Source organism: Amphiura filiformis, chromosome 6 (genome assembly GCF_039555335.1).
Source record: "Amphiura filiformis chromosome 6, Afil_fr2py, whole genome shotgun sequence".
In the NCBI taxonomy this organism is placed as follows: Eukaryota; Metazoa; Echinodermata; class Ophiuroidea; order Amphilepidida; family Amphiuridae; genus Amphiura; species Amphiura filiformis.
The window spans coordinates 22,356,596-22,384,136 of NC_092633.1; the positions used below are offsets into that span (position 1 = coordinate 22,356,596).

Sequence of the window (27,541 nt, forward strand, 5' to 3'; positions counted from 1 at the left end):
GATATAGATGTTATTGCCACTCTTTGGCAAAATCTGACACTATTTTAGTCACGGGGATGTATTTGCTTGTGTAAATGTTGCATATGTTCAACTACAAGCATTTGCTTTTGTGATGTTACCAGAAACTATTTGTTGGCTAATACTGGGAAGTTTCTTAATTCAAACCAGATTGCTTTTAGATGACTGGACTAAAAAATCAGCAATAATTAGCCATACTTATACAACAATAACTTGATGAACTTTGTTTAGTATAAAATGGAGCTGAATTGCACTGTTTGTAAAGGGGACTGTGCTCCTGAAGAACCTTGCAAAGTTTTGCCTATACCTAGTGACAGGCAAAGTGCTTTTGGAAGGTACAAGGTTAGTGTTATATTTTGAGCAATTTTTAAATATATATCTGCCTAATGTGCTCTTTTGTGTCCAAGTGAATTTGCAGTAAAAAGAGTCTATTGTTTACCACATTATGGCATTTGTTTTATTCATGTCTTATAACAGTCAAGGAATCATTTTTGCAAAACATAAGATTTTAATCGCATTCTTTCTTTCTTCTTTGTATACAGGTTGTGTTCAGTTCACGATACACCTCACAACACCAAGCGCCATTACTGCAATCAAGATATCGGCCAGCGGTTCTTCAGGGAAACAGTCAGATGCAACTCTCCTCCCATGAAGCCTTTCTCACTCAGACCTGCTCCATGGATAGATACAGATTTCACATTACACCAGATGTAGAAAAACTGTCAGGTTATAGACAGCAAAATGGTGATGCACATAGCGGTAGACAAGGGGATAAAAGCCCTCAGAGATATCAAGATAGGGTGGTATCTAGTAGCTATCAACCAACAGTACAGACCTCAACGTATAGATTTACTCTTGCCAGTTTAAGGACTAATGAAGGTGCAAAGAGTCCACAAGAGAAGAATGATTGGAACTTAGTCAAATCACCATCTCCTCACCAGAGATTCAACCCAGATGATTCTGGTGCAAATCACAGAATGGGTGTGGTCAATGGTCAGCAGGAGAGTATGCAAATTAGAAGCATAGCTTCTGTCAGAAATGGTCATGCACCACCTGTGTCAGTGCAATCTAAATTAAATGGACATCACAATGGAGAGGTTAGAAATGGCTATGTGCTCGGTGATAAGTACAGTAAACCTTACGTACATGCACCATTTCACTATGCACAGAGTTTACTGCAAGAATTGAGAGAGATCAGCTCTAGCGTGAAAAGTTTTGAAAGCTTAACTCTTGATCCCAAGCCAGGCATGCAGCAAAAGCGGAAAGCGGAAGCACACAACAGTGGTAATTCGCGTCAGAAGCTTGTTAAAGGTCAGATAACATTACCATTGGAAAGAGAGGATTCTCTTGATTCAGATCTTGGAGAAGGATATGCTACTATGCCTGAATTATTAGACACAAGTACAAGTAGTTTAAGTTCTGCAAGTATTGAGACTGCTTTGGAACGAGTTGTGTCGCTCTCACCTCCTTTGTCGCCATCTTGGACCGATGAAGGCGATATGCTTGAAATCAGTCTAGATGATCAAATTCTTGATAGTTCCCTTGAAAAAGATGAGGAGGAGATTGATGAATCACAAGAAGATGTGGAAGAATCGTCTGCTAAAGAACCAGAAAGTGTGGATTTTAATTATGCAAAATGTGATAACGCAACTGAAGAGCATTCACCACCACAAAATGAAATTGAAACACCCGCACTTACTAGTTCATCTACAAGAGAGGAAACAACACTTTCTCCAGAAGGTCAAAGGTCAGATGCATCACCAGTGTTGTTATCTCCTCGTCAGCTTGGTAAATTGTGCAGGTGTAATGCAGTACATGGAAATTGGCCTCACAAAGAGCAATACAACTGTAAGGTGAATGATTTAAGTCATCAACATACATGTAGTGATGACAATACTCTATGCAATCAAACTAAATCCCCGGACTCCAGTAATGTGAAAGCTGAAGAACAAAATAAAGGTGCTGAAATTAACAGCAATTGTTTGTCTGTTAGTGATAAAATGCAAGATATGCATTCCTCCCAACCTTGTTCAAATCACCACGACAAGTCATCAAATGCCCATTGCTTAAGGACATGCGGTGGACCAAATCTGTACCCTGTATCACCATGTGAAGATATGTGTTGTCCATCTTCCTTAATATGCTCAGGTCCTTTGTGTACAGCACAGAAAAAGCAAATGCAGGAATAATCGGAAGCGAATAAGGAAGACTGTGCAAAAGACACTGTTAGAACATCACCTTGTGGTGATACAAGCAGCTGTAAGACATCACCCAACAGGACAACAAGTGCAGAGCTAGCTGAGAAGATCGCAATTAGACAAGTGAACTACGTAACCACAGCTGAGGTTAATCTTGGTAATAGAAATAGGAGCAGAACTGAATCTAGCATTAATGTTGTATCACCCTGGGTGAAAACTGAACAAGACTCATCTCAAATCATCTCATCCCTAGATGTAATGCCCATACCTTGCCTTGTCCTCCGCTCTCCCGTTAAAACTAAGGTGCTACTCAATGATCTTACCAATACTAGTGATAAACCAATGCCTTGTGATGAGACTGTGGAAGAGACTACCAATACTGATGATAAAGATGATGAAAGTACTAGTAAACATATTGAAACAAAGTTGCCAGGCAACACAAGTGCTTCCTCTGAAGATCAAACTTCCAGTGCAAGTGTGCAAAAATTGGAATACCAAAAGACCCCTTATGAAAATAAAATAGGGTCATTCATTACACCCTCTCAGGAAGACATCCCACCAATGACTGTACAAAGTAGTCCAAAGAAATGTAGTAGCGTACAAAATTTGGATGAACGTCCCGTTATAGCAGTGAATGCTACCACAGACTCTTGTAGTCAATGGAAGAAAACTACTCAACCTTTGCCTAATGGTAAAGTTACTACACGTGTCCAACTTAACAGAACCCACTCAGTTGACCAATGTGGTGTAGAAGAGGACAGACCAGCAACTCCGTCAAGAAACTTAAGATCACGATCTCTTGGAAGAAATGAGAATTTTCCTTTGTCGGGTTTCATCAACGAAGAAAACATGAAACTTAAGAAAACCAGATCTTTAGATAGAGATTCTGGTCGTACTCCTCCTCCTAGGAGGCGAGAAGTAGGCTCAATGGAACTACCACAATTAGATGCTTCTCCAAAAATGCCAGGACGTAATAAGAAGAATACGGCAACATCAGAAGAGTCTACACCTGACATTAAACCATCTTCAAGACAGAAACCAACTAGCTTAAATATATCTGTGTCCAATAACAAACTTTTACCTACCACAAAAGATGTGATTGAGGAGAAATCTCCAAATGATATCGACCAGGAACAACCTGCTGCAGTTAAGGAATCAGAGGAGTCAGAAAAGGAAGCAGATACCTCATCAACGATGCTTGAGTCAAGGGGAATCACAGAAGAACTCCTACAATTCAGGTGAGTCAGATTGATGGGTGATAATAATTGTGACCAAAGCAAGCAATATTGAAGAGGAAGCCCTGCAAGAGCAGTTCTTCTGGGGTGAACCACGCCTGCCTGGTTATCAAATTAATCAGTGATAAGGTTATCTCTGAATTTGTCAGGTGCTAATTGATGCAATAACATTAAAACATCAATTAGCACATGTCAAATTCAGAGATAACCTTGTCACTGATTAATTTGATAACCAGGCAGGCGTGGTTCACCCCAGACGAACTGCTCTAACGGGGCTCCCTCTTTAAGACAAAAAACATATCTGGTTTAAGATGTCCAACCTGGTAAGAACATGAATATGCTAGACAGGCTTCATAATTTGCAATTTTTCATAGCATGCCAAATTATTCTCCATAAAGTAGAAATTTGATGCATTACCATTTGGAAAGGGAAGTATGTGGTGCAACGGAATGCTAAATGTAAGGTCCAATCTTCCTTATCCGGACTCGTTTATGTGGATCTCTATATTATCTGGCTGTGTGATCTTGATAGGAAAATGGGTTATTAATGCTTTGACACTTAAATTCATTCTCTGAAGCCTATCTGTTGCATAAAACACTCAAATACCATATTTCAGTGTTATTACCCTGTATTTAGTCATTGGCACTTTGGACATTCATTACAGAATTACACATAATTGACTTATCCGGCCAATGTTTATTTCCGTCATGGCTAAATAAAAGGAGTTGGTCTGTATTACAATTTTGCACCCACTTTGAATGTTGTGTTTCACCTTAGTGTGCAACTTGTGCTTGAATATGGCTTTTTGTTTATTGATGAGCAAATTTGAATATGACAGCATAATAATGTGATGTGATGATGAGTGTGAAACTTGATCATTATATAGAAAGATTGCAAATTATATTTGGAGCCTGAGTTTGTCTTCCGAAAGTCATTTTGACTGAAATTCTTTCCCACAATATGATATAATGTGTATTGCAATAACAAAGGAGATGGAACTACTTCCGAGCTGTATCTATTGTTATGCAATATGCCTATTACCTTGCAGGAAGGAATTTGGTACAAACTGGTAGAGGAACCCATAATCTGTGCCAGGGATCTGCATTTTAGAACTTGTCTTGAGTTTGCTTGATCAGGTCTCTTCATAATATGCTTTTATTTGTTTGTCTGTGTGCTTACTTACTGTTTATTTCTTTGTTTGCTTGTTTGTTTATTTGTATTGAGTGTTTGTTTGTTTGCTTGTTTGTTTGTTATTTTAAGAATGTTTACTACTTGGTCTTAAGATCAAGACAGTTTCATCATGTTGCCGTAAACTTGTTTCAATTTTTTTGCCCTCATCAAAATGATCTACATTGCTAAGAGGCAAGTAGTATATTTTTTTTCAAAGTTGCTTTAAGTAAACAGGACTTTTTAAGTTTTTAAGCAGCTATTTATACAGTGTACGACTGTACGATAATCCAAATCATCACATGCATAATTCATTTTTTTTCTTCACATAAAAAATGTTACACATTGTGGGTATGTTAACCAAATTGAGGTAACAGGAAGGGTGGAGAAAAGGTGCCCAGGGTGTGCGTCCATTAACCAATTCTCTTTGCTATTATCCAGGCATAATAAAATAACATTAAACCATGAAATGTGAAATATAATTTCCTATAACCACAACCACATGATTTTTTTCTTTATGTTGTATTCTGATTTTAAAGAAAACATGGGTCTCTTGAAAGCATTCACTGTATTCATCCTAATCAGTGCTCATTTCCTATTTTTTCTAAATTCCTTCTTTTTTTTTCAGCACCCTCTTTTTATTTACTTTTTCAACATGAAATTGGTTCAAAAGTCATAATTAAATAGCAGAAAACCACATGCATCAAGTGCCGTTCATTACAACATTTATCCTATTACTTTCTATATTTTGAATTGCAACTTTATGTTGCAAGGAAAAATTATGTCCACTTACTTTAGCAGTAAATAATAAGCACTCTTTTTAAATGACTTATAGATTGTCATGAGCTTTTAAATGTTAAAATCTGTTTAATATGTACAACAACATCCTAAATTTTGGTTAAAAAGGACACAAGCTTTTGGTCAGATTTGACCTGAAAATTGTTGGCATTGCTATCTGTGACTATTTGGTATCTTCTAGACCACTACTAAAAGTTGCGCCACCTAATTGTCTGGGTTATTTGATAGATGCAATACAACACCCCATGCAGTATGTCAGAATGGTCCACATTTCTGGCCAATGTGTAAAATGATATTTAAATGGAAAATAAGTTGTCTGTACTCATATATATTTTTCAGGAAGTGGAAGAAATGTGAATTGCAAGTTGGGGATCTTAAAAGTTGCCTAAAACTTTATGTATATAGGAGCACATTTTCATGTTTTGTTTTTGTTTTTACTAGCCCACCCCATCAGGCCATTTAGCTAGGATTCCATTTATTTAGGGGAATCAAGATTGCAAGAAGGTGAACATGAATACACCGTAGAATGGACTTTTATTGTTTAACATTTTATTTTTTCATACAAATTTAGGCCGTTAGGCTCAGCTTCCCATGCGCATAGGTTTTAAAATTCACATTAAAATAAAAGTGGGCCAAAAATGCAATAAAGAAGAAATCTCACAACTGCATTGCCCTTTTTTTGACTAAAGTAGACAAAAGCAACACAAACAGTACATACCACTTACAAATTTTGGCCAAAGAATGCTGAGACAAACAATTGTTTTGGGGGGGGGGCAGGCCAGGGGGTTCTTTAGCAACCATTACTTACATATATAGGCCTACTTACATTAATCTATTAATTACCATAATCAGCAAAAACGAACCCCCCTAACTCCAAGGGCGGGCTACAGACCTGCAAGGGGGGGGGGGCTAATCAATTTAATGCTTTCACTGTGGTATTAATCTTGAAAATACCAGTTGCTCCTTTAAGAAAGTCAACTTGTATAGCATTTGGCTCCTACTTCCTCCTAATCCTGGCAATGGGCCTACCCGCAACCACAAGAGAACAGGCTATAATGTAGCAGTATACATTAACATTACATAGATATGGGTTATGACATGTTTATTCCTATGTGTTATGTAAAAAAGGAAACACTTCATTTTCTTTCCCCGACTCAGAAAGGAAATCTCATTCCTATTAAATTTTATTTTAATAGCTGTTAAGGTTTCACATCAGTGCAGTGTTTTTGTCATTCTTATCCAGTTATTTTGTGCAGAAAATATATCCAGCCAATCCTATTGGAACTGAAAACCTGTATGTTATATTTCTACTTCTAGAAACTTCATGTTCCTAACAGTTTTCTTATCCAATCACGCTATTTATAAATTTGCCCTCTTAAGGGCATCGCAATTTGACCGTATTAGCTGCTTTTCATTTCCACACAAGGAAATTATAAGAAGTTGTCATAGGCATGTCTAGCGCAAAAATAACCTGAAATCATTTGCAACCTGGGGACAAAGTCACTATGAGTAACAAAGAAATGCAATCTTTACGGGGTATTTATTTTCATGTTGCATATTTCAATAAAAAAGCAGGCATGAATTTAAACAAACATATTATTTATCAAATTTGTTTATTTTATGCAAGCAATTTAATTAACAGATTTAGAGGGGAAAATATAAATATAAGTAAACTATATTGCCAATGTGTGAACATTTGGTGAGACAAATATTATTTTTGTTGGCATATCCATGAAATGAGGGAGTGAGTCTTGTTTTGTAATGTTTCACTGCCAAGTGCAGGGGTTTTTATCAAGCAGCAGTTAGCATGGTTAGTTCAAGGTTCAGGCTACTATGGGCAAACCACAGTGATGTGCATCTGTCTCCTGTGATGGGTTTCCACTAGTTCACCTGTTTTGTAATCAGCGTTGTCTGAGAACACTCTAAAGGAAAGAGAAAGTGTTATTATCGTTATTGGAATTATGTAATTATTGACGATGCTGCAGTTTATACCACTTCGTAGCAGGTTATATTCTCATAAACGTAGCTCTATGAATATTAATTAGTTACGGACTGAGTCCAGTGGAATCAATCAATTTGATGTGATCTCTAGTCATTCTGTGTGTGTGGCTTCATCAGCTAATTATTTTGCCTTTGTCACAGCTGTGTGTATACTATGCATATTGGATATATTTTGTATATGCTACTTGTATAATCAGCTAAAATGAAAGGTCGATTATTAAAGTAAGTATGTTTTTCATACAAACTGTATTAGCTTGTATTGTTGCATGTGTTCATAAGAAAATATGTTATTTGTGGGTTTGTTTTGCTTAAAACAGCTATTTTTACTTTAATAGAGATTAAATCTATACACATGCTATAAAAAGCCACAAAAGGTTAGCTAGCATGTTCTTTGATGATTGAAGCACGCTGCCTGTTCAACTATGCTCAAATTATCATCAATATCATGCGAGAGAAGCATTTAGGTTCACACAAGTATATGTATGTGCATATATTAAACAGATTTTGTTGTCAATTATGTTTGTATCTCTCAATGTTTTTTGTGCACATATGTGAGCTTTTCTATTTTCTACTACCAAATAAGATAAGAAATGTCTCATCACCTTACCATCTGTTACCTAGGTATACGTTGTCGCTCGTAGATATTGTCTCTATCATACCAAACTCAAATTGTCTGCCAGTGGCTGATCAGGTGACTGGTATGTTTATTGCCTTTCCTAACAGCTCCAGCTCGCTTGTAGCATTTTATACCAGACTATTCAGATACCAAATGGTTGTAATTCTACATTTTATTTAAAGTTTTGATATTGTTTTATTTATCAGATCCAACAGTTTGGGAGAGAATCCTTTCCTGAACAGCGTTTCCATGGAATCTTTACAATCGGACAACTCAGATGATTGGGGAAGCCCGTGTAAGAGTAACGATGATGAGAAGAAGGCAGCTACACCATTGGTGAGTATATGGCAAAACCAGAAGTCAAAACAGGCAGCAAATATGATATTTTGCAATTTTAAGCAATGAACAAGACACATGCGCACCATGTTAATTGAATCATATTATCTTTCTTATTTCATCCAAGCTTAAATCTGAGACGAATATACCTAAATTTGTCTCAGCTTAAATTAATTTGAAAGCATTCAATTTTCTGAACTTTCATCAAGTAAAGTTGATTTCATCTAGCAGTAAGAACTCGAGCCCTCGAACAAATTCTTAGTGTTGGTAAACAAAATGTCAATATGTGTTTTTTCACATAGACTGATTTGCTTGCTGACCTGGGGTATTAACCCTACCCAAATAGGTTGATGTCAAAATTTCTTGGGGCCACATTTTTAACAAGACAAACAAACATTGAAACAAGATTTTTGTCTAATATGGATAATATTAATGAAAATTAGAATCATTTTAATTATTATCTGATTAAAGAATTATACAATTTTTTGTCAGCAGTCAAAAATGAATTGATATTAAAGCAATAATATGCAATTTACATTAAAAATAGAGTTTGATTTTTATCCCAAATATCGTTGGTCTCCACTATCAGATATAAATGTCCTCTTTTAATTCTGGGCCAAACAAATGAAGTAAAACAGAGAAAATTGCTTTTCATGCGCCAATATCATCCAGTGTGTATATCAATATATTAACAAATAAAACCAGTGTCCCGTTTTTATTATCAAAGCTACTAATTTTAATGTAATTATTCAGGCTTAGTCTTTTATAGGATATTTAAGAACATCATTTCAGGCTTAGTTTTTTATAGAGTATTTCTATTTAAGAACATCATTTCAGCCTTAGTCTTTTATAGGGTATTTAAGAACATCATTGGGTATATTACAATCATACAAAATGAGAATTTTGAGAAAAATTGAGGGTGCAGTTGTATTATGGCTTTAACAAGGCCTTTTGCCTCGTGTATTTAGTCATCAACAATAGTGGAATCAGTATGGTTTAAATATTAGGCACAGACAAATTATGTGTCTGCAGACAACAAAATTATCAAGCATGAACACAAGTTGACTCCAGAGTTTCTTAGGTCCTCAGGAAAATTGATGACACATTATTTTATTAACAAAGCACATAAACATAGGCCTACATGTGTCATGGTTTCTCAAGTTCTGTCTGCCAGTTGTTTTCTTTAACCACATGACAACATGCACTAGCGGGCCTAGAAAATATTTTGTGTTGATCTCAAGTTAAAATATGAGGATGGTCATTCAGTTACATTTTTAAGTTGTTGTTTAAAATCTTAACAACGCACAAAATTGAATAAAATCTTCACAATTAAGCCTTTTTTGAAGAGTGAATACTTGTATGGTATTTACAATGTTATTAATTTACCCTTAATAATCATGTCTATTGTCCAATTGATTTAACATAGTGAATATAGCATCAAGTAGTGCAAAGGATAAAAATACTTAAAGGAGGATGGGGTGGGGGTCAATTGTATTCCTAGGTAGATACCATGCTCATGCATGAACTTTCCAAACGAACCCTAAACATTTATTTTCCCAGGGCTTCGGTAATACTCTAAACATATATTTAGGTTGTGTTAGCTATTCTAAACAGTGGAAAATATTTATTGTTTTGCACTTTTGTCTTTATTTCTGCTTCTGCTCGATTTCTGGCTGGGCTCTTAATTGAGCATTAAAACATCATTTATTGATGTTTCTTGTTCTAGCGAGGTCCTTTCAAACATACATTTTTTTGATCCCCTGGGGGATTCAGTTTGTTTCTGAATGTTCACAAATATAATGTATGTTCACAATATAATGTGTTGGATATTGCTTTTTTTTTCAATTCTCAACATTTCTGTCTGTCAAGGAGGGTAACAGAACATTTTTTTCAACTGACATAGTGACATTTTGATTTGAAATAAAGCTATTCGTTCAACTGACATTACTGACTTTTGGATTAGGAATTACAGATAGCAGTTCACTAGCTAAGATTTGGGGATTTATAAGACAAGTTTGATCTTTGTGTTTATCTGAAGGGAATCACATCAGTAGTTGATCTATTCCTGTGAATCTGTATGTGATGTGAATCAGTGACTTATCAATAATTGCTGGAACAGCTGGGAGAGAAAAGAAAAGAAGAAATCAATGCCATCAGTTTGTGTGTGTCACAATCAGGCTTATTGAGTCATTTGTTGTCAAATTATCTCTCTTTTCATGAAAAAAATGATAAAATTGCATCATAGATCTCTTTTTTCCATCATATAATTTTGTCTTTCCAATATGCTACATTGTGTTGAAAATGTTAAGCAAAATTGGAAATTAAGATTTCATATGATATAACTATAATATCGATGTGTTAGGGCCAGATGGTCCTATGTTTGATAGCTGCCCTATAGATATTAGACCATTTTTTGCTTTCTATATTGTACACATTTAAAGATATGACACACACCTAGTATAGGTTTCATTATCATTGAGGTATAGGACTTTTTATTTTTTCGGAGAAGAGCAGGTAGGGCAACCACTTGATTATATTTCTACATGTTCATACTACATACTCTGAAAATTTTAGAAAATTCACACAAGTCCGTTTTTTTTAAATCTTATTTTTGTTCCTAAAATGGGGGTTATAGCGCCCTCAACGGGTACTCTCTCCATAGGGCTACATGTAAAGACCAGTTATAGACAAATGGGCCTCAAATAAAACGGACTCGTGTGAATTTCCTCAAATTTTGCATATGATGTAGATTTAACATCTGGAATGTAATGCAAGTGATGTCGTTGCTGCTCTTCTAAATTCATTTTTAAAATGTCCGCCCCAGACCAAGCTGCACATGGCAGCTATTGCAGATATATCCTGCTTGCACTACCTCGATATATTCATGTTGCAGACAACAATGTAAAAAAAAAGATCTCTCTTTTGGCAATATCACAAAACATATTTTATTGAAAATGATTTTGCTAGATAATGTCACATTTCAGCATGCATTATTAAAATAACCGGAGGGGTGATATTCTAAAATGACATTAATTGGGAATAGTTTACAATCCAAGACAGATTTTGATATTAAAAGATAGAAATGATGAACATGATGATATTTTTTGCTAATTTGATGGTGATAGTGGAATATTATAATAAACTGATGATGGTTATGATCAAATTACTTTCAGTTTATCCTGGCATATGTGGCAGTTTAACATTATGCATACGGATTTTGTTCCAACACCTTACAGCTGATATATTTTTTTATTATCAAATATGTGTTCAAATTTAGGCCTTGTTTTATGTGAAATAAGAAAAAAAGATGAAGATAGAGTCAGGAACAATGACATTATTATGTCTTGATAATTCAAAACATCTGAATACACTTTTGTGGTTCTGAATACAATGGCTTTCAGAAGTCTCATGATAGTATGTTTTGAATGTATTTTCTTAGAAGAATAGCATTGTTTCCATATACAAGCCATCAAATCTATTTTAATACAATTATGAACAAACTTCATGCACTACTAGCAGACACAAAATTGTCTTTGTTTTGCACAGTTGACAGTGTTTTGTTTCTTAATTTGTCCTCAGTAGGGAATTATTTGATTACAGGTGGGACTATTAGCAAAGTCAATGTGTATGCCATTATTAAATCATTCAATTTACTAAAAGTCACTGGGTTCAATTCATGTGACCATCCCTTGGGAGCTTTTTAAAAAGTGGTTAATTTTGCAGTTTTGAGGTTTTTTTGGAAATTGTGCAATGAGTTGCTTATTTTGTGGAATTTGTGTAAAGTAGGCCTATTAAAATAATGCAACTTAATATAAAATATATTTCTATGTGTCGTTACTTTTACGCATGTGTGCCACTGCCACTTGCGAAATTTGTGCAAAAAATAACCCTCACGAAAATAATCACTTTTACAGTATTCATGAGGGGGTAACATGACTACATATCCATGTTCAATGTGAGATTGTATTGGCAAATGCAGGTTCCTGAACTTTGTTTCGGAAAATTGAAACTAATAAATTATGAAGTAAAGTCAAGCTTGTACATTTTAGCAATTAAAACAATTATATGCAAATAAACTGTTTTCATGCAAGATATAAATCAAGCGAAAATGTCCACTTCTGCAGCAATTTTGCGCCAAATTTGTTGAATTTGTCCCTCCTGAAATTCACCTCCATACCCCCCCCCAAATAAATTCCTGGTGCTGCCACTGATCAAGCTGCATGTGGTTGAAATAAACCGTGCTTCAAGAATTATTCTTCATTAATATAATAAAAGTAAGGGAGGTAAATAAAGGATAATGAACCATGGCTCTTAAAACAACATCTATTTTATAGAAATATTTGACAGAAGATTGTCAATAGATCACATTTAAGTGCAAGTGTCTTTGAGGTGCTTCTTCAATTACTTATAGTGGCAATTTAACACATACATATACACCGGCGGGATGCGTTAATGGTTTCACAGGAAACTAAATGTCACTTGTAATATGCGTACAGTTTTTAAACAAACCTAAATGCCCTGCAAACTTTGTTGTTGATTCTATGTCATTATTTCATTTTAAAAGCATGATGTATACATATTTATATTCCCTTGCTAAAAAATGATGAAAGAAAAATTGGCACTTTTTCAAGAAATTTTTGAAAAAAAAACACCCTTTCTTAAACCCACACTTTCATGATATCGAGGGCCATCAAGAAACAAAAATGGCTGAAAATGCACCCCTAGTCTAAACTAAATGGCTGAAAATGTACACCGAATCTGCCGCACATCCTTGTATTCTCATTTCCACTAAGAACCCCTCCTCAGATTATTCCTCATGTCCTGAAACTTTTAACAATATTTGAAATAACTCAATTTTATTTCTTATACATGGAGTTGTTTTATATAGTTTTTATAGATCAGGAAAGGAACATACACTCCATGGGATTACATTAGCTTTGATTTTGCACAGTGTTCTTTATAAAAAAAATGTTACATAAAATATATATCTGTCAGGAAGATTTGAGGATATTTTAGTATAACAATTTTGCAATATATACATATGTTTTTCTACACTGTATGGTGTGTATTCCCAACCATATGTTGTGATATAAATATCTTGTCATTATGGATTCAATTGGCATCACATGACTCTACTGCTGCTAGGGATTGAACATACGATGAGAGATGCGGAGTTTGCTGTATTATGATTATTTTTGGTAGCTCATAAAATGCTTATATGCATATTATCAGGAATATAATATTCAGTATTGATTGGAAATCGTGAGAGTGAATCAATTTTTGTACTTAACTCAGTACCATGCATTCCATAATCGTTTCCTTTGTGATATTATGGGTAAATTTATTGTTTGAAGATTTCATGAATTGCTTGGGTAAATTTGACAGAGCCCAAATTATGTATTCCTGAGAGAACTTCACAAAAGTGAAGTACTTGAGGAGAAAGCAAACAACTAATTTTGGGTAATTAAAAAACCATTAAAAATCCTCTTTGCCTTTCTCTTTCCTTTCCCTATTATTTCATTTCATTTCCTCTTATTGCCCTTGTCTGTTCTCCTTGCCTTGCCCTTTTTATACTCTTTCCATTCCCTTTTCCACTTTTCCATCTACTCTCTTCTATTCTCCTTTTCTGTCCTCATTTATTAAATTGCACCTTTTGTTCCTCTTTGTTCCCTTCTTCCTTTTCTGATTCCTTTCATCCACTTGTAGAATGCATAATCATTATTAAATGTTGAAATACAAAACATTACCATATAGTGATCAGACCTCTTCTTCTTACCATCATGTATTATAATAGTGTTCTTTTGATTGTGTGTTTCTTATGTGTCCAATCCTATTTTGTCCATTTCAGAGTGAGTTTTTGTCCAGTGACTCTGATTCCGAGGAGGAGAACATCAATTTTGTTGAGATGTGGAAAGCAAGAGAAACACAATCACCCATGAAACTTCCAGAATGGAACCCTCAGAAGAGTGTTGAGGAACACCGCAAAAAGGTAATGGGAATTTCACACAGTGGCAACAAAGAAATGGTTTAGTGATGAATTACAAAAAAAAAACACAAAAAAACAAGATCTTTTGAAAAATCAGAGTAAAAGAAACATTCAATGACATAATAGTTGAAGGTTTATTTTACTTTGATTTTATTTTACTTTGATCTTGGATTCCAATTCATCATTTAGTTTTGGAAATGTTTAAAGCCATAATTTTTTTAAATGAATTTGGTTAATTTTGTAAATCCTGTTTTTTTGGCACCATCATTTTTAATATTTACACACACAGATAGTAAATTTCCCATAATAATAGAGCTCCTCAAAGATAGGCAATGAGTTTTCTTTCATTTACCTCATTATTTCAACTTAACTGGACAGAAAACCTTACTGACAGTTATATTATTTCATCTGTTTTAGTAAAGAATAACAAAAATAAAATTTGATGAGATATCATATATCTTTACTGACATTTATATTATTTCATCAGATTTAGTAAAGAATAACAAAATTAAAATTTGACAGAATTTTTGTATCATGGGTTTATTTGGCCATTGGCCACATCCATCACCCAAATGAAAGGACAAACTTCATATTTTAGGTCTCTTTGAGGAATAATGTTTAAGTAAATATCATTATATTTATACATTTTACTTCGAGGACTCTAAAATATCAAAAATTTCAATTTTTAATAATTTGCCATAAAATTTGTATTTTTTGGAAATTTTAAAAAATAAAAAATAATTTGATATCAGAAGGACATTCTTCATATTCAGAATGCCATTCGATATATCTGATGTGCTCTCAGTTCCCACAAAAATAGTGTGCAAAAAAAGGTGAGTGACCGATCCCTTATACCAACACCTAAGTTGGGCATTTCAATAAAGCTACCATGATAGTAAAGAATCCCTGCAAAGAGTATTTTCAATTAAGTGTAATACAGGTGGTGATCCATTATGGTGTGGCATGAGACAGCTTAGCCATTGATTACACATGCTCTGTTGCATACGTGGATGATTAACTGATGGGTTTGGCCCGATATCGCAAGTTTCTGTTGCGTCATCGTCTATTGATATCAAAGGTCAATGTCATTTCAGATTAAATGATTAAATCTTATTGCTAGTGAGATTTGTAATAATAAGAGTACGGATCACTGATGATTAGTGTTTATAGGACAGGTTTGGTTATTTTGTTTTGTTAATTCTTCATTCATTTCATTCAGCCATTCATCTCAATTTCTTTTTTATTCATTTTAATATATTTTTACACCTTTCTTGAAATTTTATGTCCACAAAAGCATATAATTTGGATATTCAGGATTTATTGGGGCATGGCAGGCTCAAAAAGTCAATGGACCTTTTGTAAATTTGTCCTTTTAAAAAAGGGCAGATTTCTATGTTTTTACTGAAAAAAGTGGACCTTCTGTGAATTTATCCTTCAATAAAGGGCTGATTTTCAATGTTTTTACAGAAAAAAGGTGAACCTTTTTATTTGGATTGGCATATTTGGGGAGTGTCACACCCGCACCCCCTGGTTATGACTTCAGACATGTTAAATCTTTTTAAATCTTTTGATTTTAGCTTCATGTAAATCAAAAGATTTACCCCTTATTTGGTGTGTGTATTAAGATAGATATTGCCTCATAATTATTGACCTCATAGCAGAGAAATTTAAATGAATTCCTCCTGCCATCAACATAATCAAATTAAATTAGCTTGCCACAGCAAAGCAGTACAGCATAGCAACCATATTGTATAGAGTTGGGATGCAAAATGTGATATAGCCATCCAAAAATTGCCTTGTTTATTTCTTGTATTAATTGATATTCATACTTTATGTAAATGACTTAGCTTTGTAATGACTAATTAGGGATGAGATACATTGGATATGGTATTTTAAAGCTGATTTTCATTCAAGCAAGAAGTATTAACACTAAAATATTAATAAAATTATCAATAACAATATTGATTAAATTAATTCAAAGAAGCTCATGGAGTAAATTGTGGTTATTGCACCTGAACTTTAAAATTTAATTGAACCTGGTTTGTATTCAGAAATGTTTGAAATGGTGCTTAATTATACCTTCAGTATACAACACATGAGAAGTTATCAAATTTTGATTATTTAGTGTATATGCAGACAAATTGTAAAATATGTTTCATATGTGAATTTGGTCTGAAAAGGTTGTTTTTAATTATCAAGCATTTTGACCTTTTATTGAAATATAGTTGAAATTTGATATAAAATTTCATACAAAACCTGCTCTGTTATTAATAATGATTTATCCTAATAAATATTAGCATCATTTCACAATTTATAAATTCTCTTTCAATCTTTCTTTTTCCACAGATGCGGGAATCCTTGTCAGACTCTAACAGATCTTCCAATCTGGAAAAGTGCAGTAGTTTGAGCTCATCCACATCTAGTGAACAATGGCTTCTGAGCTACCCATTCACAATAGAATCACCCAGATCACCTGGCAGCAAACCTTCTTCTCCCTCCAAACAACCACGCTTCACATTTGACAAATCTTTGACAAAACTATCCACATCCACCAATGGTGACGATGATGTATTCATTATGGAGAATGGCATGTCTGGTCCGCCGACATTGAATAAATTTAATTCTCTGGATTCCAGGAAGTCTACTACAAGTAGCAGAAGTAGTCTGGGAGAGAATTCCGTCATGTATGATTTTGTGTCAAGTATTCTGGATGAATTGGATAAAGATGGAGTGGTCAAAGTACAACCAGGGAGTCCGGTAAAACAAAACGGCAAAAAGGCAGAAATTGATAAGCTTAAGAAGAGAGATAAAAATGTAATTCCAAATGGACATTGTATTCTTGAGATTGAACCAGAGGATAAGTGCAATAGTGAAAATGTGTGTAATCAAATCAACGAGAGTTTACAAGATAGGCAGTGCAATAGGGATATAGAAGTGAGACCAGTTAGAACTTTATCACTCGATAGTAGCAGAGTGATTGAATCAAGTAGCTTAGAACAAAGCTGGACAAAGTCTGATTCTAACGACAAACGTACAAGCTCCCCATCACGAATACCAAAGGCAGCCAAACGAGGAACATCAACTCGCTTTGGACAATCATTGAAAAAGATTACAAGTCCGAAAGATCATGACTCTGTAAACGGTGAAAAGGAGAAGAAGAAAGATTCTAAAATAAAGAGCAGAATTCCGCAGCGTATACGTGACAGCTTCAGAAGTGCAATCTCACAAAGTGGACATTTAAAGAAAAGAGACAGATTTCCTAAAGTGGACATAATCAGGACAGCACAATCACTTCCAGCAAGTCCATTACTAAGTCGAAGCCCAAAATTGAGCCCCAGCCCTAAATTGAATGGCAGACTAAGACTTAGTACTAGTTCAAATGAAGAACAAAAACAAAATGGAAGCCCAAGTCCAAAATCAAGCCATAGTCCACATTTTAGCAAAAGTCCTAGACTTTGTGCCAGTCCTAGAATGGCCGGTAGCCCATTGTTAGGCAGAAGTCCTATATTATCATCTAATGGTTTTAGTGATAGCACAGACAGTATAGAATGTACTGGCAGCTGGAATGGCAGGCACTCCAGAAAATCAAGTGTGGCCTCTACCTCAAGTTTTGTTGTTGATAATGTGCCCTATATTGATGATTCCAGCAGTAGTCCAGAAAGCCAAGGAAACAATGACAAATGCGGAATTCAGATTGGAAGTCCTATTACAACTGCTTATGGTATTGATGCTGTAGGCTTTCACGGAGACTTCCTAGGTCGTGATGCAAATAGAACTAACAATGGTTTAGATGACCAAATATCTCCTGAGATGATTGAAGATATCAAACAGGGTCGATTAGCAAGTAATTGGGACAGCTTAAGCTTAGGAAATCAAAGTAAAACAAGTCACTATAATCTGAAAAATGCCTATTCTTGGTCAGAAAATTTATCAAATGCACACTCGTCACCAGAACACCCAGTGGCACAAGCAATAGATGATGTTGATGATAAGGTGATACCGGTCAGTGATGAGGTGATACCGGTCAGCGATGTGGTGATACCGGTCAGCGATGTGTGTACAAGTGCAGAGTACAAGGAAGAAGCAGAAGCAGAACCATGTAAGGTTCATGTGCCTTTAGTTGATGAAGATATGATGGAAGACTTTGAGGTTGAAGACGACATGTGCGCTGATGAAGACACAGCCAGTATCAGGGAGAATGCTGCACAGCTTACTGAAAAGGTAATGAAGGGAATGGTCAATATTCACATCAGGGGATGGTGGAATTTAGGGTGAATAAGGGAACACTTTTTTTCAGGAAAAATGGGGGAGGGATACATTTTAAATATAAACAAACTTGAGAAATCGGATGGAATACAAACTTTCTTAGCAAATGTGGGGGGGACAAACATTCTGAATTTTTCCATTGCATCTGTCATAAATATTAATGACCAGTTTCTTTAAGCAATGTCAATTGTTTCATTTCATGGCTAAAAAAGAAGTAAAGATGCCTACTTGAGAGAATCAGATGTGGAAACTGATCATAGGCAAGAATAAACAAACATGTGGGAATACAAGTTCTTACATATTGATGTATTTTTAGTCATGATTAGTTTAGAATTAGCTTTCAGTACAAAATTGTACAAGAATAAGTATCTTGACATTGACACTTCTAGAACAGCATGAGCTTATTGTCATTTTATAATAATTATTTTATCTGTTATTTTTAAAACTAATGTATTTTGTTTGAAGCTCTGATGCTGCTCTAGTGTGTCTTGTTATTATTATTTTATTTATCATCTTCTGACAAGCACTCTAGGTTACCACTGAAAAATTAAAAGGATATATTTCTTCACATGACTCCTACCCTTCAAATATCTGTTTAGTATAAGCATGTAACTAGTAGTTTTTAAAAACCATTTACTGATATGTTCTGTAACTATTTGCTTAATGTTTTATTTTACTATAGGAGCGAGCCAATCTACTGGATTCTTTGTTTGCAAGTGATGATGATGATAGTGATGAAGAAGACTCCATCTCCCATTCTGATTCCATGTCATCAGCTGATAGTCATCCTGGAGAGAGAGAGTTTATGAGGATGCTAGGAGGAGATAAAAACAAAGGAGGTAAACATACTGATTAATCAAAATTTACGTGTTGTGAGCAGTTCTGGGGTGAACCAAACCTGCCTGGTTATCAAATTAATGAGTGACAATGTTAGCTCTGAATTCGACAGGTGCTAATTGATGTTTTAATTGATGCATCAATTAGCACCTGTCAAATTCAGAGATAACTTTGTCACTCATTAATTTGATAACCAGGCAGGTTTGGTTCATTCCCAAAGAACTGCTCTGGCAGGGCTTCCTCTTTAAATCTGTTGTTTAAGAATCATATCAGAGATAAGGCCACCTTAACATAATAGTGTCTCTCTCTCTCTCTTTAAGGGCTGGGGTATGAACGTTTGGACAGTATTTATTTTGGGACATAAGAGCACATCAGACATATCGAATTGCATTCTGAATACGAAGAATGTCATTCTGATATCAAATAATTTTGATTTTTAGAAATTCGCAATTTAATACACATTTTATGGCAAATCATTAAAATTGATATTTTTGATATTTAACAGTACTTGAAGTAAACTTTATAAATCTGATGATTTATACTTAAAGTGTATGTAGGTGGGATGAAAAGCCGATGATCAATTGAAAATTTTGACCTTTCGTATTGAAGATATGGATTTTTTTCCCCAAAACACAAAAAAAAAATTAGGTCTTTTTGGGAAAAAATCCATATCTTCAATATGAAAGGTCAAAATTTTCAATTGACCGTCGGCTTTTCCTCCCTGCTACATACACTTTAAGAATATATCATTAGATTTATATAATTTACTTCGAGGACTGTTATATATCAAAATTTGAACAATATCAAATTTTTATAATTTGTCATAAAATTTGTATTATATTGTGATTTTTTAAAAATGAAAATTATTTGATATCAGAAAGACATGCTTCAGTATTCAGAATGCAATTCGATAGGTCTGAGGTGCTCTCATGTCCCACAAAAATACTGTCGAAACGTTAATAAACTTTCATTTTGGATCCCTTAAGCTTGAGCATATATTAGATATGTTAGTAAAATTATAAGCATTCTACTTACTAGAAATCCTAATGTTTATTTTCTTATGCAAAATGTGTTAAATATTTCTTCTTTATACCCCTAAAACTGTTCTCAGTCCTGTTTTTAAATCTTGTTTTATAGTGTTGAACACAGCAAGTTAGTAAAAAGACAATGCAATGTAAGAAATGGTTTGTAGCTATGGTTTTGCCAACTTTGAACATTCACAACAGACATCTTGGCTCAAATCCATTAAAAACCTTCAAGACCAGCTATTTGTTGAAATGTCATATCGAAAGTTTTCCAACTCACTGATATAATTTGTTTGTTTATGTACATAATTACATTTTAAATTTGTAACATTTCTTTCTTTTGATGAATTCCAGCTGTTCTTAAACACCATGTGATCCGTCACCATTCAGCCATTTATTGTCGCGTATCCATCATGAAAGTAGACATGTCTCATCTCTATACACGGTTTGGAGAGAAAGAAAAAGAAGCCCTGGCATCATTTGATTTTCTTAGAGGTTTTGAAGAAGACAAGATGCATAGCTACTCTGATCATCACCCAGTAAGTATTAATTTGGATCACCATATAGTTAGTGTTATTGGAGTAATGTATTATATCTTAATCATGATATAAAGTAATGTAGGTTAAGAAATACTATAATCAAAATATCTAATTCTCGATCATCTGAGCCCACACAAATATTTGCATCAAGCATACAACCCTTTGGCCATATGCTATGGAGTAAGTGTGACTGTTTGAAAACTGACCAGGGACCAATCACCACCTTCTAATACAGCTGTCGCTAGAGGCAAGAGTAGGACACAATCATGTTATTCCTTGAAAAAAACACGTGACACAGTGTATGCAATAGGTACATCGGGGGCACTTCAATATTGAAATGGATATAGGTGTAGGGCTGACACTTTCACAGTAAGGGGCATTCAGTGAGAGCAAAATGTACCAAATATGGGGTCATTGGGTGAGAGCATGATTTTTGGCATTTCATGGGAGCAAATTGTAAAAAATATGGGGTCATGGGTCAGAACATGACCTTTTTTTTTAAATGGAACCTTTGGGTGAGAGCCGAAACAGTGCCACAGAAACCTTGAACATTAAATTTTTAGATCTAAATGGCTTCAAATTTCTTTATAAGTAACAAAATCAGTGATAAATGAAAGTTGCTGTTCAAATTGAACTTGTAAGGGTCTTTGGGTGACAGATCAAATGGAAAAATAGGGGGTATTCGGGTGACAGAGCATGTGTTCGTAAACAAATACGGGGCTTAACAGTGATGCCGAAAGGGGGGTCTTAACAGCCCTACATACGCATCACCTCCAAAATGGGAGTGCCCCCAGCTATAAAGAAACCTCTTCATCTGACATGAAGACTTTATTTCTTATCTCATGTGTTTGATAAATGCTCATTTTCTATGTCATTTCAGGTGTCCAATAACCTTCATTCTCACCAAGGAATCAGAATCAAAGAACTTGACAGTGATGATGACCATTTGCACTTTGACCCCATGATGCAGGATGATACCTCGTTAACAGGAAGTAGTGATCAGGAACCAGGCCTAGCAACAGAGAGCATGATGGGGGATAGTTTTTCCTCCTCTAATCGTCATAGTTACACGTCATCCAGTAGTAATAGTTTGTCTTCCCAAAACTAAGGGAGTACTCAAATTATATCTGACATTTTATCATCATCCATCTTTAATTCAAAATCATCACTTAACTACTCACAAACTGGAATTGTGCATCGTTTTAACATGCCTGATTGGAGATGAAATGTTATGCAATAATTTTGTATTTTGCTCCATTTCAGAGATGTTGAAAAAATAATAATAATGTATAAGCGATATTTTATATCAGACCGAAGAACCAAAGGTTGTGGACTACAGTGGAAATTCCAATTGAATGAACACAGCCTGACATAGCATGATGAATTTTTGCGTACACTGCGTGTTGTACGCCAGCGTGTGCGACTGTGTGTGGGTAACGCGGAAGTGAATCCAACCATGACAACGCACTCGTGATTGGTTAGTATTGTATCCAAGGTCGTGCGTTCACGTTGTAGTTTGAAATACGCAAAATACGATCGCGGTTGGATCAAATACAGCTGTTGAAAGCTGCGTTCATTCAATTGGAGTGGTAAATCATTACATGGTTATTGTTAAAGTGTTGATATCAATGTTTCCATTTTATTCATAAAATGCTGCATGGTTCTCAAATAATATACCACCTTGCTGCTCATTTGGAGGAACAACCCACCATAGTAATAACAACCATATCAAGTTATCGATTCCTGACATTTTAAAACTACCAATCATCCTCATTGTTCTTGGAGGTATTTTCCCAATAGTACAACAAAGATCTTGTCCAATGTATCAAAGAAGTACTAACTTGATCTTCCAGAAGTTTGTAAAAGGAAAACCACCATTAATTTCAAATTATACCATTGATTAAGGTTGAATGGTTTACAGTAATCTAGTTGTCTTCTATGTAAATGCTGAATCATGAGTTATAGAGATGTAAGTTCACTTTTTAATTACAAGATGTCCCAAAATGGTTAGTACCCATCTATGTGATGGTTTGCATAGTATTTTGAAGGCTTTCTTGACATCAACCTGATTAAGATTCAGTCGAACACCATGGTGGGACATGGGGGGGTTCATGATTTATTACCCCTTGAAATTCACTATGTCCCCCATGCCCCCAGAAAGAAATTTCTGGTGCCCCCACTGTTAAGGGTACAATATCATTGCACAATCCTAGATCTTTGTCATATTCATAATATCGTGTCACATACCGTAAACATTCGCCTAATGGTGCACCTGGACTCCTTTGCCTTTGGGTAAATTTCAAGTACAAATAGAGAGCTACCTCCTCTAAAAATCCCAACAAGAATTAAGGGTATGTGCCCTTATTTGCTGGTGGGTTTTTTATGGGAGGGCACTTTTAGTTTGTCGGTATGTGACCCGATCTGGTCCATGGAGGCCAAAGGTGGCAAATTTGAAATTGAGATAAAAGCAAAAATATGGAGTAAAAACAATATTATGCATAAGAAAATAGACATCACAAAACTTCATAACTTTAAAACCAAGTATGCTATACCTTTGGTGCTTTCAGTATTTAATAGATTATGTTCAAGGTAATAATTACAGTAACTCAATTTTCAAAAATGCCTCCTTTAATAGCCTCCATGAACTAGATTGTGTCACATAATTGAAAATTAGAAAAAGAACTTTAACATTGTCTTTGAATAGGCTGTGTCATTTCTGGGTACTAATCTTTTTGAGATGACCTGTATAAAGCATTGTATTTATGCTTAGAATTGCATTTTTGGCTAATGAAGCAGTGTGCCACCTATTGGCTGTGCATTGTTCCATGTATCTTATCTAAAAACTGTTAGACTGATGTGGCATACGTATATCACAAGTGGTTCACATTTTGCTCACAAAAATATGAGGAAAATGTTATCTAATGAAGACCACTTTCAGATATACTATAATAGCAATGCCCTGCACTTCCAATTGTGAGCTGCAAGTGAAGTCAGGAAGGTACTTTTTTCCCATGAAAATTTCTTTGGATTTTGGACGTGTCCTGTTGCAAAAATCTGTTATGGGTGCTAAATATTATTACCAATTTTAATTTGGTATTTGATAATAATAGATTATGTTACAAGTCTTGTGAAGTGAATGATTTTTTTTTCCATTTTGAAATTTTCATCAATTTTTCAATATTATAACTTGCAACTTTTTTATGTAATGTGTAAATTTTTTTGCTGTTTGCAAAAACAGGTATACTGTGTATTTGTTGATAATATTTGTTAAATTATTGCAGTTGTATAACTTGTATTATGTTTTATTGCATTTGTATAGAAATATGTAAGTGAACTGAAAGGAAATTATATACTCTGTTGCCATGGTTGCTGTCTGGTATTGTTGCCATGGTACTGTTTATTGTAAGCAATTGAGAGATTTTCACAAGTCTGTAGATGGATAACTTACAGACCCTATGCGAATAATCTTAACCAGAATGGTATAACAATTGAAATGGTAGAAATGTTGGTTTTAAGTTCTAAGTGACATAGGGACAGGTCTCTAGTAGTATTCCACAACCATTCATACCTATCGCCTGTTTTATTCCATGATCATGCAATTTTCCATATGAGTGATGTTGTAACAGGATTAAGTACCATAGCAATAGGTAAAAACAATTTTTGAATATATCGCACTGCAATAGTACGTAGGTCTATACATGTGGTACCTCTACATTGAACCATACTATGTTGATCACTCGCACCTGTAAGATGGGTATCTTTGACTTTGAAAAGAGTGGTATTGTATTCAATCTATGATTGCAGACATACACAGGTGATGAGTACAACCTGCTTGTAGTGCAGGGCGATATATTCAAAAATTGTAATTGGTAATTAATCTGTTATATCATCACTTCTACGGCGAATTGCGCTGTGGCAATACCTCAATGCAGTTTTGCAGTACAATGCAGTGTGGCAATGTACCACACTGCATAGCAGTTGCAGCATGGTGTGAACACACTTTTAATGGTATACAGAAACAATTTACTATCATTCTTCAAAATACAAGTGTATAACATTTTGATGTATTCTGTTTTGTAATTTGATCCTTTATCCCCTCCCAATATCATTGAGAGGAAACATACCCTTGTCATGTACTAAGTATAATTGGCAGCATTTTTTGTACAAATAACTGAAATAGAAAAAAATGTGAACTTACGGTCTCTCTTATTTTGAAGTGTACATGTACTTCTTGCATTTCTTCATATATTATCTGTGTGCATATATATGTATATTAATTACAAGGTCAGTATTTGTGATTCTACAATAACTGATAATGTTATTTTCTAAGTTTGTTCATAAAATATTTTGTAGTGCCTAGCTGCTGATTTGAAAACAAAAAGACAAAAACAAATATTTGCAGTTTGTAGAATATAATTATGATGGGACTAAGTAAAATGAGTTGTTTATTTAAATTTGATTTTGAGGTTTAGCTAAGAGAAGTGATTTTTTTTGGCATTTCAATGTTATCAGTTACATGAATGTAACCAACCCCAAGCAATTGTAATCAGTTGATGGAATCTAGGTAAGGCTAATGAAAGTCAATTCCCAGTTTCCTGTTACATAATTTTTCATGACTGTGTAGGTGACCATTTCATTATTCATTATTCATTATTTTATACCATTTCATTACTGCATCTGTTACAGGTGTAAACCAATAACTACCCATGTATACATGTGATAAATCACAGTTTGTAGTTTACAGATGTAGTTTACAACCACATAAAGGTGATTGTACAACTATTATCAAAAGTTTCACAATATTTTTTACGGGATGAGATCAGAGCAGATCAAAAGTGCGGGACAGAGAATTGAGTAGGTATTCATTATTAATTCATTATTAACAATATACCATGCTCCTACTGCAAAGAAATCCCTGAAAATCAACAGAAAGAGATTTATGATATATTTAAAACCACAATTATTTATTTGTGTGTTAAAGTTTGTTAGAATTCAACATTTTATTCAAAATAATGAAATATTTGGCCAGCAAATTGTTTTGAGCGGAGTAGGGTAACGGGAAACTGGGAATCTACTTTCATTAGCCTAAGAATGATAACATAACACAACAGGGTGTTTTAATACAAAACTTAATCAACAGCTTAAAGGTGCACCAAATAATATTACACATTAAAATGATGCATAAAAAACTCATTTTGTGTCATTCTATTGTGATAGCTATGGAAAATGGATTTTTTGATTTTACCTATAATCAACCAGATAGTATTCCTGATACAAAGGTATTCATGATGAGATATACTTGCTGTGCAGCTAGCAGTATAAAGAATATAGCCACCATCTTTGCAGACCATTGCCTCTATGGACTATGAATGAAGTATAGATTGGTTAGCTGCATATACAAGACAGTAAATTATTAGTTCATATTGTGTATACATGTAACCCTTTTCATAAGTTTACAATTTTATCAAATCACAAAATGATATGTGATCTGTGAAAACCATTCACATATTGTATTATGCTATTTTGTTTGATAGAAAATAAAGGATAAAGCTCTTAACTATTTCTTCTCCTTTCCAATTCGTCTTTGCTCATAACTTTTGATGTTGATGTTGAAGTCAAAAGTACAAAATGAAAATAGTTAATTGCAATGTGTTTTAATAATCAAAACTGAAAACATTTCATCAAGTGAAGATTTTTCACAGATCACATAACAAATTATAAAAAAAACAGCATTTTGATTTGAGCTTTTATGTGTGTATTATCAAAGAAATTGAAAGAATCAGATTCACAGCATTAAGAAATGTCCAGTTTGAATTCTAGATGAGTTCCTGCTTTGGTTATGGTGCTATTTTGACATATGTGGTGTGATCAAGCAAAATCAGTCTGAAGTCGATCATAGACAATTTTCAGTTTCTTATTGGATTGTAACAAGCATTTGCAAAGCTACATTTTTCAGAAAACCCCATTGAAATTGGACAACTAGTTCAAATGAACAGTTAAAGAGTTTATAAAACAATAGGAAACAAAAGGAAATATTTCCTTTGGCTATATCTCAAGATCAATATTTCTGACTTCAGACTGATTTTGCTTGATCACATCACATATCATGTTACATTTCATTTGTTTACCAATATTGGATTGGTGTAAACAAAGTAAAGTATATAGGAGATAAAAACAAATGCTCGGGATATAAAACCACTTGTCATACACTACACGATTAACTATTGTGGCCTTGACCTGCAGGGTAGGTACACCATCGCCAAGGTACCTGACTGGTACACACAGAGTACCTACACTGTACCAATGCTGCTACTGCACAGGACCTATCACTACACTGGTACTGTGTACCAGCCAAGTACCTTGGCGACAGTGTACCTGTGCAGGCGGCCGAAATAGTAGTGTATAAAATCATACCTGTATTCTAGTATGCAATCAGTTAGTCAGTGTGCTCAGACCCATGCCATTGTTTTAAACAGGGCAAATCAAAATTCAGAAGGTGGGGAGACAACTGATGAGTTG

The 27,541-nt window shown here is 34.5% G+C and overlaps 1 protein-coding gene across 1 annotated transcript in view; it reads left to right on the top strand.

Moving 5' to 3' along the window:
* Positions 1-22,300, top strand: part of LOC140155154 (uncharacterized) — a 261,547-nt gene extending 239,247 nt beyond the window's left edge. Inside the window, 7 exon segments of the mRNA XM_072177880.1 lie at positions 561-3,454; positions 8,240-8,369; positions 14,218-14,358; positions 16,702-18,576; positions 19,304-19,460; positions 20,838-21,022; positions 21,903-22,300. Coding sequence (XP_072033981.1) covers positions 561-3,454; positions 8,240-8,369; positions 14,218-14,358; positions 16,702-18,576; positions 19,304-19,460; positions 20,838-21,022; positions 21,903-22,130 — 5,610 coding nt within the window. The 3' untranslated portion in view covers positions 22,131-22,300.
* The last annotated feature ends 5,241 nt before the right edge of the window (positions 22,301-27,541 follow it).